Source organism: Somniosus microcephalus, chromosome 19, assembly GCF_052327205.1.
Source record: "Somniosus microcephalus isolate GS21.2 chromosome 19, FLI_Smic_1.0, whole genome shotgun sequence".
NCBI lineage: Eukaryota > Metazoa > Chordata > Chondrichthyes > Squaliformes > Somniosidae > Somniosus > Somniosus microcephalus.
The window spans coordinates 18,895,862-18,911,289 of record NC_141005.1 but is presented as its reverse complement, the minus strand read 5'-3'; the positions used below and the strand labels follow the sequence as shown (position 1 = coordinate 18,911,289).

At 52.1% G+C, this 15,428-nt stretch overlaps 1 protein-coding gene across 1 annotated transcript in view; it reads left to right on the top strand.

Annotated features, from left to right (window-relative positions):
- Positions 1-15,428, top strand: part of LOC147103587 (unconventional myosin-XVIIIb-like) — a 409,691-nt gene that overhangs the window by 270,958 nt on the left and 123,305 nt on the right. Inside the window, exon 34 of the mRNA XM_085962172.1 lies at positions 13,975-14,085. Coding sequence (XP_085818298.1) covers positions 13,975-14,085 — 111 coding nt within the window. The remainder of the gene's footprint in view (positions 1-13,974; positions 14,086-15,428) is intronic.

Genomic DNA, 15,428 nt, shown 5'->3' with positions numbered 1-15,428 from the left:
GATGACGTCATCGCCAGCGGCACAGCGGCGCAGGGCGCTAATGGTTAGTGCCACCGCTAACCTCCCGCTGAATTTCGCGGGAGGCGTCGGCAGCGCAGCGCCTGGGCGCTAGTTGCTTTGCTTCAGTTATCATGCTCTCTGAATTGTACAAGAGCAACTTACCTAAAAATTAGGCGCAAAGCAACCCAATTTTTCCCCCATTAACTTATTTTCCATATTTACGGATTAAACTTAACCACTGGTTTTCTGTTTCGAAGAGGATGCCTTCTTTCTTGAACAGAACTTTCAGATCTTGTTGTAGGACTTTGACTTATTCTAGGCTGAGCCTGCGGAAATTTTTTCTCCAGGGGCTGACCTTGATCTACATTTGGACTCTCTACACTTTCAGACTGTTTGTCTGCCTGACTCGGGCTCAGACTTAAATTCTGACTTTATCTTGGACTTGTTTCTGGTACGTCTGATGTAGGATTTGCTACTGGTACTCTACTTGTAACACGACCATCTGACTCATCAGAATAAATTGAATCATCCCAGCTTTCAACTCCTTCCACATCTGTAGGTAAGATATGCTCAATGTGAACAAACCTAACCTTTCCATGATCAAACATCCTGACCAAATATGTGCGAGGGCCACATATCCTCACTACTCTTCCTGGTAACCACTTTAACCATTTATGGTGATGGTTCTTCACGCTAACCTTCTGGTTCAACTTTACACTTCTCTCTCTAACTGTACCTTTATCATGACTCTCTTTCTGCCTTGATTGTTTCTCTTCTACGAATTGTGCCAAGTTTGGCTTTAACAACGAGAACCTGGTTCGTGGCTGTCATTTGAGAAACAATTCTGCTGGTTTTCTACCAGTAGTGGTATGAGGAGTATTCCGAGAGGTAATCAGAAAATTTGCCAGTTTGTGGTCCAACGACAACTGACGTTTCTTTGGATTTGGATCCAATATTTGCTCGATGAGGGCACGTTTGACAATTTGTACTGTGCGCTCTGCTGCACCATTTGAAGCAGGGTGGTATGGTGGAACTTTGGTATGTTTCACACCGTTTCTGCTCATGAACCCTTCTGAACAAAATTGCGGGCCATTATCAGACACAATTTCTTCTGGGAGGCCGTATGAAGAAAACAATCTTCGCAAATTGCCTAGTGTTTTGCTTGTTGTTATTATCCGCATCGGAAACACCTCTACCCACTTCAAGTGACTATCACTATGAACAATTGCTGCCCTTCTAGCTCAGCAAAATCTACATGTAACCTTTGCCACACTCTGGGAGGCCATTTCCATGGCTGTAATGGTACTGATGGTGGTTTCTTGCTCACTGATTGAAATGTTGTACACTGACTGACCATGTACTCTATCTCTTTATCTAAACCTGGCCACCATAAGTAACTGCGTGCAAAGCTCTTGGTCAAGCACATTCCCAGGTGCTGGTCATGAAGTTCTCCTAACAATTTAGACCTGAACCTATTTGGGATAACCACTCTTGCTCCCCACATGATATAATCTTTATCCACTGACAGTTCATTCCTACAAACGAAGTATAGATGGATATCTTCCTCTGATACCTGGTTTGGCCATCCATTTGCTATGTAATCATACACCTTTGACACAATTGGGTCACGTTTGGTTGCCCTACCAATCTCTTCAGCTGTGACTGGCAGCTCATCAGTGTATGAGAAATAGAACACTTCTTCCTTATTGGGTGTAACTTGTGATGGGGAAGGCAACCTGGATTACTGTGATCAGCTGATCGTCTGTACTCAATGTCATATGTATACGCTGACAAAATCAAAGCCCATCTCTGCATTTGGGCTGCAGCTAAGGTTGGAACTGGGGACTTTGGATGGAGGATTGATGTCAGGGGCTTATGGTCAGTAACTATGGTAAACTTATGACTAAACAAGTATTTGTGAAACTTCTTGACCCCAAAAATCAATAACAAAGCTTCTCTTTTGATCTGTGCATAATTCCGCTCACTGGCACGGGGAGTGCGTGAAGCAAAAGCAATTGGTCTCTCCTCCCCACTATCTAGTACATGAGAGATCACTGCCCCAACTCCGTACGGAGAGGTGTCACACGTTAGCTTGATCTCCTTAGATACAACATAGTGAACTAACATGGTACTATCTACTCACTGGCTTTTACACTCTTTGAATGCTGTGTCGCACTCTTTTGACCACTTCCAAGGGATCTGTTTTCTCAACAGCTCATTCAGTGAATTTAACAATGTAGCCAAGTTTGGGAGGAACTTCCCGTAATAATTGATCGAAGTTCAGAGACATTCTTGGAGTGGGTGCATTTCTGATTGCATCCAGCTTTTCCCTTGGTTGAATGTAAACCATCTTTGTTTACTCTGTGCCCTAAGTACTCCACTGAGTTTTGAAACAACTCACACTTGTGAGCTGTCACTCATACTCCGTGCTTCTTTAGCCGTTTGAGCACTTCATTCAACACCTCATCATAGATTTGCCTGTTTGGTGCTGAAATGAGTATGTCATCCAAATAATACACTACCCCTTCAATCCCTTGCAAAATTTGGTTCATCACCCCCTGGAATATGTCGGGGGCAGAAGACACTCCAAATGGTAGCCTATTGAACTGATATAGGCCTCGGTGAGTATTTATAGTCAAGCATGACTTGGACTCTTCATCTAACTCAAGTTGTAGGTAGGCGTTTGTTAAATCTAACCTCGAAAAGATCTGGCCACCTGTCAGCTTTGTGAACAAATCTTTCGCATTTGGCAACATATTGGGTAGATTACACTCTAGAACCTGGTTTACGGTTACCTTATAATCACCACACAAACTTACCTTACCATCTGATTTAGGTACAACAACAATGTGTGTAGCCCAATTACTCAGATCTACCTTAGAGATAATGTTCTCAGTTTCTAGTCATTTGAGTTCTTGTTCAACTTCCTCCTTGAGTGCCTATGGTACGGGATGTGGTTTGCAGTAAACTGGTCTTGCGTCCTTCTGCACTCTGACACTCGCCTTGAAGTCTTGGATTGGACTGCCCGTTTCACTGAACACCTTCGGATACTGCTTGATGACATCATCTTTCGATGCAAATTTCGCTTCCGTGCGAAAAATCTCATTCCAATCCAGCTTCAGTGACCCCAACCAATTTCTACCTATCAAGGCAGGCTTGTCTCCTGCCACTACTCTGAGAGGCAAGCTCTGACACTGATCCTTGTATTTCCCTGGTATGGTGACACTTCCTACTACAGGGATTTGCTCTCCTGAGTAGCCTCGCAGCTCTACCTTCGATTTCTCTAGTCAATAATCACGCAACTTGGCGGATATAGTGATTCCGGTACTACGCTCACGGATGCACCAGTTTCGATTTCCATGGGTATCCTGGTTCCTGTGACATCTACTTGGATGACGATACCTCGCAAATCGCTGTTAGATACCTTTGTGCTCCTGATGACGTGAATCTCCAGAAACTCCTCGTCCTGCTGCTCCTCTTCAATGGTATGTAGTGTCTGCCGATTTCTACTTCTAGTATTGCCAGTCGGTTTACTCTTCTGTTGGCACTACTTCGCAAGATGCCCAGTTTTCTTGCAGTTGAAACAATCTGCCTTCACATACGGACAGCTTTGAGCGATGTGTTGTCCCAGGCACCGATAGCACAACTTCAATGCACTGTTACCTTGGCCAGTTGCTGAGGCCTTGGGACCCAACTGCCTTTTACTTTTAGCCTGCAGCCGATTCACCTCGGTTGTCTGACGACTGGAAATGGCACAAAACTCTCGGGAGTATCGGTCCATATCCATCGAAATAGCTGCCTGACAAGCTAAGTCAAAAGTCAAGTTAGGGGTTGTCAACAATTTACTTCTGATACGTTCATTTTTCAACCCACAAACAAAGTGGTCACACAAAGCTCGGTCCTGAAAGTTTCCAAAATGACAGTTAAAAATAGCTTTTTCAAAACTACAATGTACTCACTGATCCCCTCGTCATTTAATTGATCACGTGTTCCAAAACGATAACTTTCAGCATTTTCCAGGGGCTCAGGACTGTAGTGCTGTTCTAACTTGGTTAGGATCGCCTTTAGTGACGTGTCCTTTCAGCTTGGCAGGAACAAGCAACTTTTTCCAGAGTTTCATACATCTCGGGGCCTGCTTCAGTCAAAAAAATAGCCCATTTAATTTCTAAAACTGCCCGGTTACGGTTTACATCATCGGGAACTTCGACAATATTATTCGTGGTGAAAAACATTTCTAGCCACTCCACATGCGCTCTGAAAGTCTCTCAGTTGCGATGGAACTCACCCAAGCACCCTATTATTCCCATAGGCACGGCCATCTGGACTCTGCAATGCTGACAGTTCAGCCACGTGTGCTCGATATTTACCGCCCGGGATTTTTAAGTTTTTCTGCAAAATGAAGAACCTCTAACAGTCCCTCCGTCGGTTGGCAGGATTATCCTCCAACAAAAATTTCAGTTAGGGAATCCGCAATCCCATCCTCGTTGCAAATGCTGTGATATCTTGAGACACAGCATATATATACAACAGAGCACAACATGGCTTCCGGTAAGAACTGTACTGCATATGGCTTTATTATTATATACATCAGTAGTCCACCAGGTGGCTCTATTACACCCACTATCCCTACTCTCTGGGGGCGATTTTCCCAGCCCTGGGGAGGCGGGTATGGAGGCGGGACTGCCAGGAAAATGGCAGAATCTGGGAGCAGGTACCCATCCCGCCCCCAACCCGCCTCCGTGCCATCTTCCCAGGAGGCGGGTAGCCGACCCGCGCTGGGTCCCGTCTCCTCGAGGCGGGAAGGGGATTAGTGCCAATTAACAGGTAGTTAACAGGCAGTTTTTTGGCTAATCCCTATTTTGAGCCCGAAAGTGTGGGCTTCCCGATGGCTCCGAACCTCACCAGGGTCAGCGAGGCAAGCTGTGGGTCTGCGGGGGGCGGAGGGGCCGAGATGTGTGCCGGTGAGTGATGATTGCAAGTGTGGAGATGTAAGTGTGTGAGGTGAGTCTAATGGGCTAGATTTTCAGTTTAGGCAGTTTTGGGGCGCTAGCTTTAGCGCCCGCCCGAAGTTAGCGCCCGCCCCAAAGTAGCGCCCCGTTGCCGGGAATTCAGTGGCTTCGCCCTAAGAGGTTGGTGGAGCGCTAAAAGAGGCGTTCCACTACTCTCTTTAGGCGCTAAGCCGGCGGTCCAGAGGGATAGCGCCCAGGCGGGGCGCAGCACGGGTGCGGTCATTTTTGCACTGACAGCAGACCCCGTGGTGCCGACCAGCTCTTAAAGGGGGAAGGGACGAATTGGTCTGCTGCCACGCCCTGCACACTGCAGCCTTGCAAAGAGGCCTCAACACTACTGCTCAGCCCCAGGGAGTCATGGCAACGCCAGAGAAGGCCCGTCAGCGTGCCCTGCGCTTCTCAGAGGGTGATCTGGACATCATGCTCACAGCTCTGGAGGTGAGGCGCAAGATCTTGTTTCCAGACAGTGGGAGGAATCCAACCCACCACGACTACACCAAAGCCTGGAAGCAGATCGCCCAGAGGGTGACATTCACCGGCGAGGCCCCCAGGACCCACACACAATGCCGTAAGAAGTACAACGATCTGACCAGGATTGTGAGGGTGAGTAGCCTTTCCAGTCTCCTCCTCATTCTTGCATGTACACCTGACATGATGGGCAAAGGGACCTGAAAGTCCTTTTGGCCAGCCCTCAGCCAGCAGCATTGGGACAGTCATGAGCATCAAATGGCCATTCGGCACTCTACACTTTGGCCAAGCTATTCCACCATGGGAGGCAGTGCACACTACATCAGGGCTTCACTCTGTCCAAGCTATTCCACCATGGGAGGCAGTGCACACTACATCAGGGCTTCACTCTGTCCAAGCTATTCCACCATGGGAGGCAGTGCACACTACATCAGGGCTTCACTCTGTCCAAGCTATTCCACCATGGGAGGCAGTGCACACTACATCAGGGCTTCACTCTGTCCAAGCTATTCCACCATGGGAGGCAGTGCACACTACATCAGGGCTTCACTGCGCCCTTACAGCCCGTCCTTTCTCTTGCAGGCTAAAGTAGCGTTTAATCGCCAGGCCCGTGCCAGGGGTGGCCGCGCCAAGCTGCAGGAGCTCACTCGGCTGGAGGAGCGCGTGTGTGTGCTCATGGGAGCACGTGTGATTGTCCCCACAGCGTGCGGTGTATCCGACCCTCCACTGCCCGGCAATGGTAAGGACCTCGCCTTTTGGCCCTCTCCCGTCGCACTGGCCCATCCGAGCTATCTCCTTTGCCACTGTCCCACCAATGCGCTGAATCCCACCAGTCCTAACTCCCTCGCTGACGCCGTCTCCTCACTCTGAAGCTACTCTTGTGCATTCCTGCTTTCAGCTGGTGACGACCAGGACCCTGAGGCTGCCAGTGACAGCACCTCCAACCAGGAGGAGGAGGAGGAGCAAGCCGGACCTTCGGGGGAACAGTCACGTCCCGCAGGAGAGGAGGAAATGCTCGACACCTCCTCACTGGACGAGTGCCTGGAGGAACTGTCGCAGGGCAATGCAGCTTCTGGGACCAGTGGCGTCCAGCCACCCAGCAGCCGTGCGCGTGGCCCGCGGCCTTCCCCCCAAAGGGGGGAAGGATCAGAGGGGAGTGCTGCTGCTCGGCAAACTCGCCGTCACCAACGCGGCAAGGGTCCCCTAGTTCGGCCCCCTCCTCCCCAGCGGGAGAGTCGCGACTCCAGTCCGGACACCTTCACTTCGGAGGAGGTGCGGAAGCTCGATCAGATGGCCGACGACTCGGACCGGCGCCACACGGAGCTCATGAGCGTGGTGGGGCGCATGCCTGAGGCCATCGAGTCGCTGGCGACCAGTGTGCGCGAGTTCGGGGCAGCAACTGCCGCGACTGGCCGCATGCTAACTGATGCCGTCAAGACCCTGGCGGATGTGATGCGCGCGCACACCAGGACCAGAGGGCCACTCACTGCTGCCACACGCGCTGTCTCAGGCAGGCATCGCCAGGGCAGGCGCCGCGCTGGACCATCCCAGCAAGCCGGCCGTCGGCTGATTGCTGCGGATCCTGCAGTGCGGGCCCGGCCGAGTGCCACCGCGCCACAGCACCAGCCAGCGCATCCCAGACGCCAGCTGGCCCACATTGCACCATCCGTCGCCGCCATTCCCCCTCTGGGGCGTCAAGGGCAAGCGGCTGCAGCTGATGGTGGCCAGGCTCAGGCGCGCCACTCAGGAGACGGCCCCTCGAGGCCCAAACGCCGTGTAGGCCGCCCCCCAGTGGCATCTGGCGGAAGGGCATCTGAGCCTCAGGCGCCTTCCCCCAGCCTCGCAGCAGCCACTGGGCAGAGCTTGCGAAGGAGCAGCAGGCAGGGCAGGGGAGGCAAAATGCTGGGCAAGGTCTCGCCCTCGCGGGCCACTCAGTAGAGGGTGTGGCCAGCTTTCCTTTAATATGGCGGTGGCCATCTTTATTTTGCCCATGGTTGTGCTTTTGGAGGGCTTTTTTTTTGCGTTAGGCCGACGTTGAGGCCCGGTTTCAATAAAGGTGGAGTGGCTCCTCCCCAGTTTGTGGGAGTGAGTCGTTTGTTGGGCTTTTTGTGGGGCCCGTTTATTGTTTTTGGGGATTCATGTGGGAAGGGCTTTTCATTTTTGTTTAATAAAAAATTATCTTTATTCATGCAGTCTCCATGGTTGTTCTTCTTAGTGTTTGTTGGCTTCGCCGGCTGAGGGCTTGCGGAGCGGCTGCATTCATCTTCCCTCATGGCCCCTGGCCATTCCCTGACAGGGGGCTTAGAAGTACCGTGTAATAAGGTGGCGTCGTGCGGCCCTTGGCCCTGGTCGCTCCCTCCTGGGAACGTACTCCTGCTCCTCCTCCTCCTCCTCCTCCTCCTCCTCATGCTCCTCCTGCTCCTCCTCCTGAGGTGCTGGTCCAACGTCAGGTGGCAGTGCCTGAGTCCTGCGGATAGCCAGGTTGTGTAGCATGCAGCAAACCACCACAAATTGGGAGACCCGGTCCGGCGAATACTGGAGAGCTCCTCCGGAGCGATCAAGGCAGCGGAACCGCTGCTTGAGGACCCCAATAGTTAGCTCGATGATGTTGCGGGTGGTTTGATGGCTCTCGTTGTAGGCCTCTTCAGCAGCGGTCCTGGGCGCGCGGAGCGGGGTCATGAGCCAGGTGCACAAAGGATAGCCTTTGTCCCCGAGTAGCCATCCTCTTGGGGGAGGCTGTGCCTGGAACATGTCATGCACAGTACTCTGCCGCAGGATAAAGGCATCGTGGCTGCTGCCTGGGAAGCTGGCATTGACTGCCATGATGCGCTGCTTGTGGTCACAGACCAGCTGCACATTCAGAGAATGGTAGCCCTTCCTGTTGCGATACTGCTCGCCATGCTCCAGAGGGGCCCGCAAAGCCACATGCGTACAGTCAATGGCGCCCTGCACCAAGGGGAATTCCCCGAGTCTGGAAAATCCCAATGCGCGCTGATGCTGGCTCTCCAGGGCCATGGGGAAGGAGATGAATTGGCTTCTCCTTCTGAACAGTGCTTCGGTCACCTGGCGGATGCAGCGATGCACGCCGTACTGGGAGATGTTTGCTATGTCCCCAGCAGCGTATTGGAAGGAGCCGGTGGCATAGAAGTTCAATGCCACTGTCACCTTCACTTCCACCGACAGAGACGTCCTGCACCTGAGCTTTGGCCGCAGATCTCGGCGAAGCAGGTGGCAGATCTCTGCAATCACCCCCTTCCGGAATCGGAGCCTTTTAACACATCGCGCGGCACTCATGTTTAGGTAGGAGCGCTGCTGGCGGTATAGCCTGACTGGGTAAGGCCTACGTGGCCGACGCCTGTAGCCCCCTCTGCCTCTAGCCAGGGCTGCCCCTCTCACAATACGTCTGCGAGCCCTACGGACATGGAGCTGCAGCTCCGCGTTGGCACCCCATGCAACCCCCATCAAATCCTGGCAAACACTCTAATTTCCAAATGGCCACTTGCAGCGCTGTTGCCTGAGTCCAAAAATACCTGGCTCTTGCTGCTTGAAACCAGTTAGCTATCCTCCTTGTTGTGTCTCCAGAAATGCGTTGCACAAGACTGTTTTCTGAAATAATGGATGGCCTTTATACTGGAGAGGACGTTCCCTTTAATTAGCGCCCCCCGGGGCCCGCGCTGGTTGTGTTGCGTTCCTTTTTCCAAACGCTCCGGCCGCCCGCCGCACAATGGGGCGGTCCGACTGAAGTTTGCAATCGGGGCGGCCAAAGGGCGTTGCACGAGGATGTGACGTCATTTTCTGCGCGCGCATCCGGGCGGGCGCTAAACTTTGCGCCGGCGCTAACGGGCAACTTAATTTGGGGCGGGGCGCAAACTGCGCTGCGCCCGGGCGCTACACGCATAGCGCCCGGAAATCACTTCTCTTAAGGCGCTAACTGCTGGCGCAAGCAACTGAAAATCTAGCCCAAAGTGTTTTAATAAGATTACTTACCTTTGCTTCTTCCTCCAGGCTCTGTTGTATATATATGCTGTGTCTCAAGATATCACAGCATTTGCAACGAGGATGGGATTGCGGATTCCCTAACTGAAATTTTTGTTGGAGGATAATCCTGCGGAGGTGCCTCATCTCCACGCCAGAGATGACAGAATGGCTGCTGCACTCTCCGATGCAACAGCCATCTGATTTCTGCTCAGGAAAGAGGTTTGGTGAGTCTTGAGTACAAGGACAGAGATTATCAGTGTTTGACAGCTTCTCATTCACTGACGTTCTCTGTCACCGGCTTTCCCTTATTTGGCCTGCTAAGCCTGCTGGGCGGGTTTAACAAGATCAATCAAGGGAAAATAGCGTGGGTTGGCCGGACGTTGATGGAGGCCGGACTAATACCCGAGGAGCAGCAGTCCCGCCTCCATCACATCCCCATTGATAAAATCACCCCCTCTGTCTTCTACTGTCTAACCAATCTCCTAACCAGGTCAATAATTTGCCTTCAGTGCTGTTGTGAAGTATTTTAAACCAACACTCGACACAAGGGCCTAGAAATTGGGTATAGCCCCGCCAGCACGTTTGCGCCGAAAATTTTGCGCCCGCCGCGGAGCCAGTTGTGCCCGCCCCATATTCACTTTCAGCGCCCCAAAGCGGAACCGGGCGCTGGTACAGGGTGTGTCCGCCCCGCTTGGGGCGCTGAAAGTGAATTTCAGCGCTCCCGGTCCCGCTGCGCCACCTGATGCGGTGCGGCAGGCTGCTGTACTGCAGGCCTCCCCCTTCTCTTAAGGGGGAGGTGCCTGCAATGGCCGGAGCCCCGATTGCAAGTGCCGGCAAAAGAGCCCGGCACAACGGAGAAGTGCCGGGCTCCACGGAAACCAGCCGGCAATGCCGCGGGGGGGGGTGGAGGAGGCCGGGGAAGGAGGTGCGGGCAGGCGGCCGCTGAAAAAGCGGCCGCCCCGCACCTCCACCTTAACTTGCGCCGCTAAGGCTGCAGTAAGGACCCGGTCTCCCGATGTTGTTAGCGCCCGCCACGGAAGAGGCGGCCGCTACTGAAGATGGGGATCGGCGTGGTTTCGGGCGGTACCGGGGCACTGCGCACACCGATGACGTCATCGGTGCCGGCGCAGTGCTACCGGCTAACGCCGATGTTAGAGCCCACCTAATTTCGGGCGCGACGCAACTTCCGGCGCAACCCACTCTTTCGCCCCTAATTGGGCGCAAACGCAACTGAATTTCTAGGCCAAGGTTTTTAGATCGATAGTCAAGTTGTCTTTATTACACCAGTGGGGAGGCAATCTGCTCTGTCTTAGCCAGACTTCTCCAAATTGTTACAGCAAACACTACATTTTTATACATTACAATACACATGTCAAAATTCAATCCTGCCATCTGATTGGATCTTGGCCCACATGCACCTTCATGGATTGGTTACGAATCTTAATATAAACATGTGTAAGCTTCTTCTTCTTCTTAGGCAGTCCCTCGGAACCGAGGATGACATGCTTCCGCATTAAAAATGAGTTCTCAGGTGACTGATGAGTCCAATGCGGGACCGACAGTCTCTGTCACAGGTGGGGCAGACGGTGGTTGAAAGGGCGGGTGGGTGGGGTGCTTGGATTGACGTGCGCTCCTTGCGCTTGGCTTCCGCTTGCTCTCGTCTAAGAGACCCGAGGTGTTCGGCGCCTTCCTGGATGCTTCTCCTCCACTTTGTGCGGTCTTGGGCCAGGGATTCCCAGGCGTCGGTGGGGATGTTGCACTTTTTCAAGGAGGCTTTGAGGGTGTCCTTGATGTGTTTCCTCTGCCCACCTGGGGCTCTCTTGCCATGTCGGAGTTCCGAGTAGAGCGCTTGTTTTGGGAGTCTCATATCAGGCATGCAGACAGTGTGACCCGTCCATCAGAGCTGATTGAGCGTGGTCAAAGCTTCGATGCTGGGGATGTTGGCCTGAGCAAGAACACTGACGTTGGTGCGCCTATCCTGCTGATGGATTTGCAGGATCTTGCGGAGGCAGCGTTGGTGGTACCTCTCCAGTGCTTTGAGGTGCCTGCTGTACATGGTCCATGTCTCTGAGGCATCCTCAATTACTCAATCAAACTGCTGAATGCTGATTAAAAGATACCCTGGAATGCGAACTAGGTAATAAAGTTCTTACAGGCAGTTGAAATTCTAGACACTCTGGGCAGGATTTTCATTGGGCCGTGGAGATGGGATTGGAGGCGTGTGGGGGGTTAAAATCTCGAAATCAGGGGGCACGAACCCATCCTGCCCCCAACCCGCCTCCATGCCAGTTTCAAAGGAGGTGGGTACCCGACCCGCACTGGGACCCGCCTCCCCGAGGTGGGAAGGGGATTAGTGCCAATTAACTGCCTGTTAACGGGTAGTTAACAGGCAGTTTTTAGCCTAATCCCTATTTTTATTCTTGAAGTGTGGGATTCCCGACGGCTCCAAACCACGGGCCGTCGGGCTGAAGGACTTGGAGGGTTCGAGATGTCCGGTGTTCAGGTGAGTGATGGGTGCATGAGTAAAGAAGTAAGTGTGTTTGGTGTGTGTAAAGTGTTTAAAGAAGTTTTACTTACCTTTACAACCTTCTTTCCTTCAGGTCTCGGGAGTCCCTCATCTCACTGGCACAGAAAGCAGAATGGCCGCGATCTGTCAAAACCTGCAGCATTCAGCTTTCTGTTCCAGAGAGATCTCTAAATCAGCCTGAGAGGAAGGAATTAACTTAGTGTACAGATTGTCAGTGTTTGACAACTTCAAAGAGCTGTCAAATGCTGATATTTCATCTGTCAAAAGCTCATGACAGATGAAATGTCAATCTGTGAGGTCACCTGTTGCCGGGTGGCCCTTAATTGGCTGCTGAGCCCGCTGGGCGGGCTCAACAAGGTCAATCAAGTGAAAATCGCGTGGGTTGGCCACAACTCGATGGAGGCAGGACTACAACCCCAAAAGTTGTAGTCCCGCCTCCTACACGCCTCCAGAATCAAAATCCAGCCCTCTGTCTCCACTTAATTGCTTTTTAGTTTTCAAAGGCCAGTATGGATGTGGCCTTTCATGTTAGCCCCTGTCTTTTTACACTATTCAGTGAAACTGCCAGCGATGTCAGATTAACTCTTTCCCGACTGCAATGCCATGAACTTTAATTTTAGCTAACGGTCTATTATGTGGAACCTTATCAAATGCCTTCTGGGAGTCCATATAAACTATATCCATAGACATTCCCCTGTCTTCTACTTTAGTTACTTCCGTAAAAAATTCAATTAGATTCGTTGGACATGACCTACCCTTTACAAATCCATGTTGGCTCTCTCTAATCAGCTCAAATTTCTCTACGTGCTCAGTCACTCAGTCCCTAATGTGTGTGAAAAGAAAGAAGCTGCATTTCTATAGCGCCTTTTATGACCTCAGGATGTCCCAAAGTGCTTTCCAGCCAAAGATATACTTTTGGAGTGCAGTCACTGTTGTAATGTAGGAAATGCAATAGACAATTTGGGCACTGCAAGGTGCCACAAACAGCAATGTGATAATGACCGGATAAGCTGTTTTAGTGGTGTTGGTTCTAAAGTTGAACGGGTTAAAACCATAAACATAACCCAGCCCACTAGGGCCTTGGCTTGCGGGTTAACTGCAACTGAATGGGAGGAATCCCAGCTCCCAGTGGCAGGTCTACCCCGCCCAGTTCATTGCTGAGCCAGGGTAGCTGGTCAATCATTAGCAGTGCTCAGGAGTACTGCAGACCTGTCTGGCACTTATATTGGAATACCAGGCCAACCACAAAGGGTTGGCTTGGTTCTAAACTTCCATTGCCAGGTGCGTCTTCTTGGACCCACCTGATACAGAGACCCCTTTTAACCGCCCCCTCTCTCCCCTAGCCCCCCCATCGATGCAGGATGACCGCAGGTTGCCAACAGGCATTGTCTACGTTCAGATGAGAATAAGGCCACTTGGCGAGAGATTGCAGGGCAGCAGTTCCTGTGTCTACCCCAGCATGAAGGCAATTCTTTCAGAAGAGGAGCTGGGGAGGAGTGGGAAATTGGCAGAATAAGCAATAAAAACCCTTTAACGTAGAATATTTTCACCAATGAAATGTTTCTGAAGAGCTCTTGACGTTGCAGGATATTGACTGATTGTTTTTCTGCATTTTTAACATACCGTATTACCTCTCTGTTTAGGTGTCATTCTCTTGCTTTTCTCTCTCTCTGTTTCTCACCCCTGCTATCTTTCTCACTTGTCTTCTAACTTGTTCTCGTTCTTTTAATTTTGTTCTCACTGTTTCTTGATACTATGTTTCCTTCTCAATCCCTTTTATTCCCTCTGCCGCCATCTCTTTTTTTTCACTCCTTCCATCTTTCTCTCCTTTCTGTTGCGCTCTCTCCCTCCAATTGCCACCCTCTCATCTCTCCTCTCTCTGTAGCTCTTTCTCTCTCTACCCCTCCATCTGTCTCCTCCCATTGTCTAACTTCCCCTCTCGCTCTCCCTCTCTCTCACTCTCTCTCCTCCTCTTCCTCTCCCTGCATTCAGACTCATCTCCGTTTTGAAATGGAGCTAGAGCGGATAAAGCAGATTCACCTGAAGGAACTGGAAGACAAGGAGGAAGAGCTGGAGGATGTCCGCAGGTCCTGCCAGAGAAGGGTACGTTCCTCATGGTACCCTGTGTGCGTCCAGATCTGTTACTTGTGCTGTCTGTGCTTTATCTATCCATTGTGCATGTCCTTTTCAAGCTTGACAGTTCACTCTTTGTATGTGGTTCTGGGTCCTTTTTGCAAGGATATACTGTAAGCTGAGTGAAATGTGCCAACTGCAAGGGGAGTAAATGGTTCCTTGAGGTCAGGACCAGCTCTGTTCATGATGGAGAAGCCAGAGATCATTTGTTCATACAGGTACAAATAAAAGGCAGACTCTCACAAAATTTCCCCTTTGGTGAGCACGCAAAATGTCTCCCATAGAAATAATGTACAGTTCCTTTAGAATGCATATTTGACATTGGATAAAGTGTGCACCAATGTCAGCTTTTTCCTAATGTGCCCTGGTGGTGTGTGCCCTGGTGGTGTGTGCCCTGGTGGTGTGTGCCCTGGTGGTGTGTGCCCTGGTGATGTGTGCCCTGGTGGTGTGTGCCCTGGTGGTGTGTGCCCTGGTGGTGTGTGCCCTGGTGGTGTGTGTCCTGGTGGTGTGTGTCCTGGTGGTGTGTGTCCTGGTGGTGTGTGTCCTGGTGGTGTGTGTCCTGGTGGTGTGTGTCCTGGTGCTTTGTGTCCTGGTGGTGTGTGTCCTGGTGGTGTGTGCCCTGGTGCTTTGTGCCCTGGTGGTGTGTGCCCTGGTGGTGTGTGCCCTGGTGGTGTGTGCCCTGGTGGTGTGTGCCCTGGTGGTGTGTGTCCTGGTGGTGTGTGCCCTGGTGGTGTGTGCCCTGGTGGTGTGTGCCCTGGTGGTGTGTGCCCTGGTGGTGTGTGTCCTGGTGGTGTGTGTCCTGGTGGTGTGTGTCCTGGTGGTGTGTGTCCTGGTGGTGTGTGTCCTGGTGGTGTGTGTCCTGGTGGTGTGTGTCCTGGTGGTGTGTGTCCTGGTGGTGTGTGCCCTGGTGGTGTGTGCCCTGGTGGTGTGTGCCCTGGTGGTGTGTGTCCTGGTGGTGTGTGTCCTGGTGGTGTGTGTCCTGGTGCTTTGTGTCCTGGTGGTGTGTGTCCTGGTGGTGTGTGCCCTGGTGCTTTGTGTCCTGGTGGTGTGTGCCCTGGTGGTGTGTGCCCTGGTGGTGTGTGCCCTGGTGGTGTGTGCCCTGGTGGTGTGTGCCCTGGTGGTGTGTGTCCTGGTGGTGTGTGTCCTGGTGGTGTGTGTCCTGGTGGTGTGTGTCCTGGTGGTGTGTGTCCTGGTGGTGTGTGCCCTGGTGGTGTGTGCCCTGGTGGTGTGTGCCCTGGTGGTGTGTGCCCTGGTGGTGTGTGCCCTGGTGGTGTGGTGTGCGTCCTGGCGGTGTGCGTCCTGGCGGCGTGCGT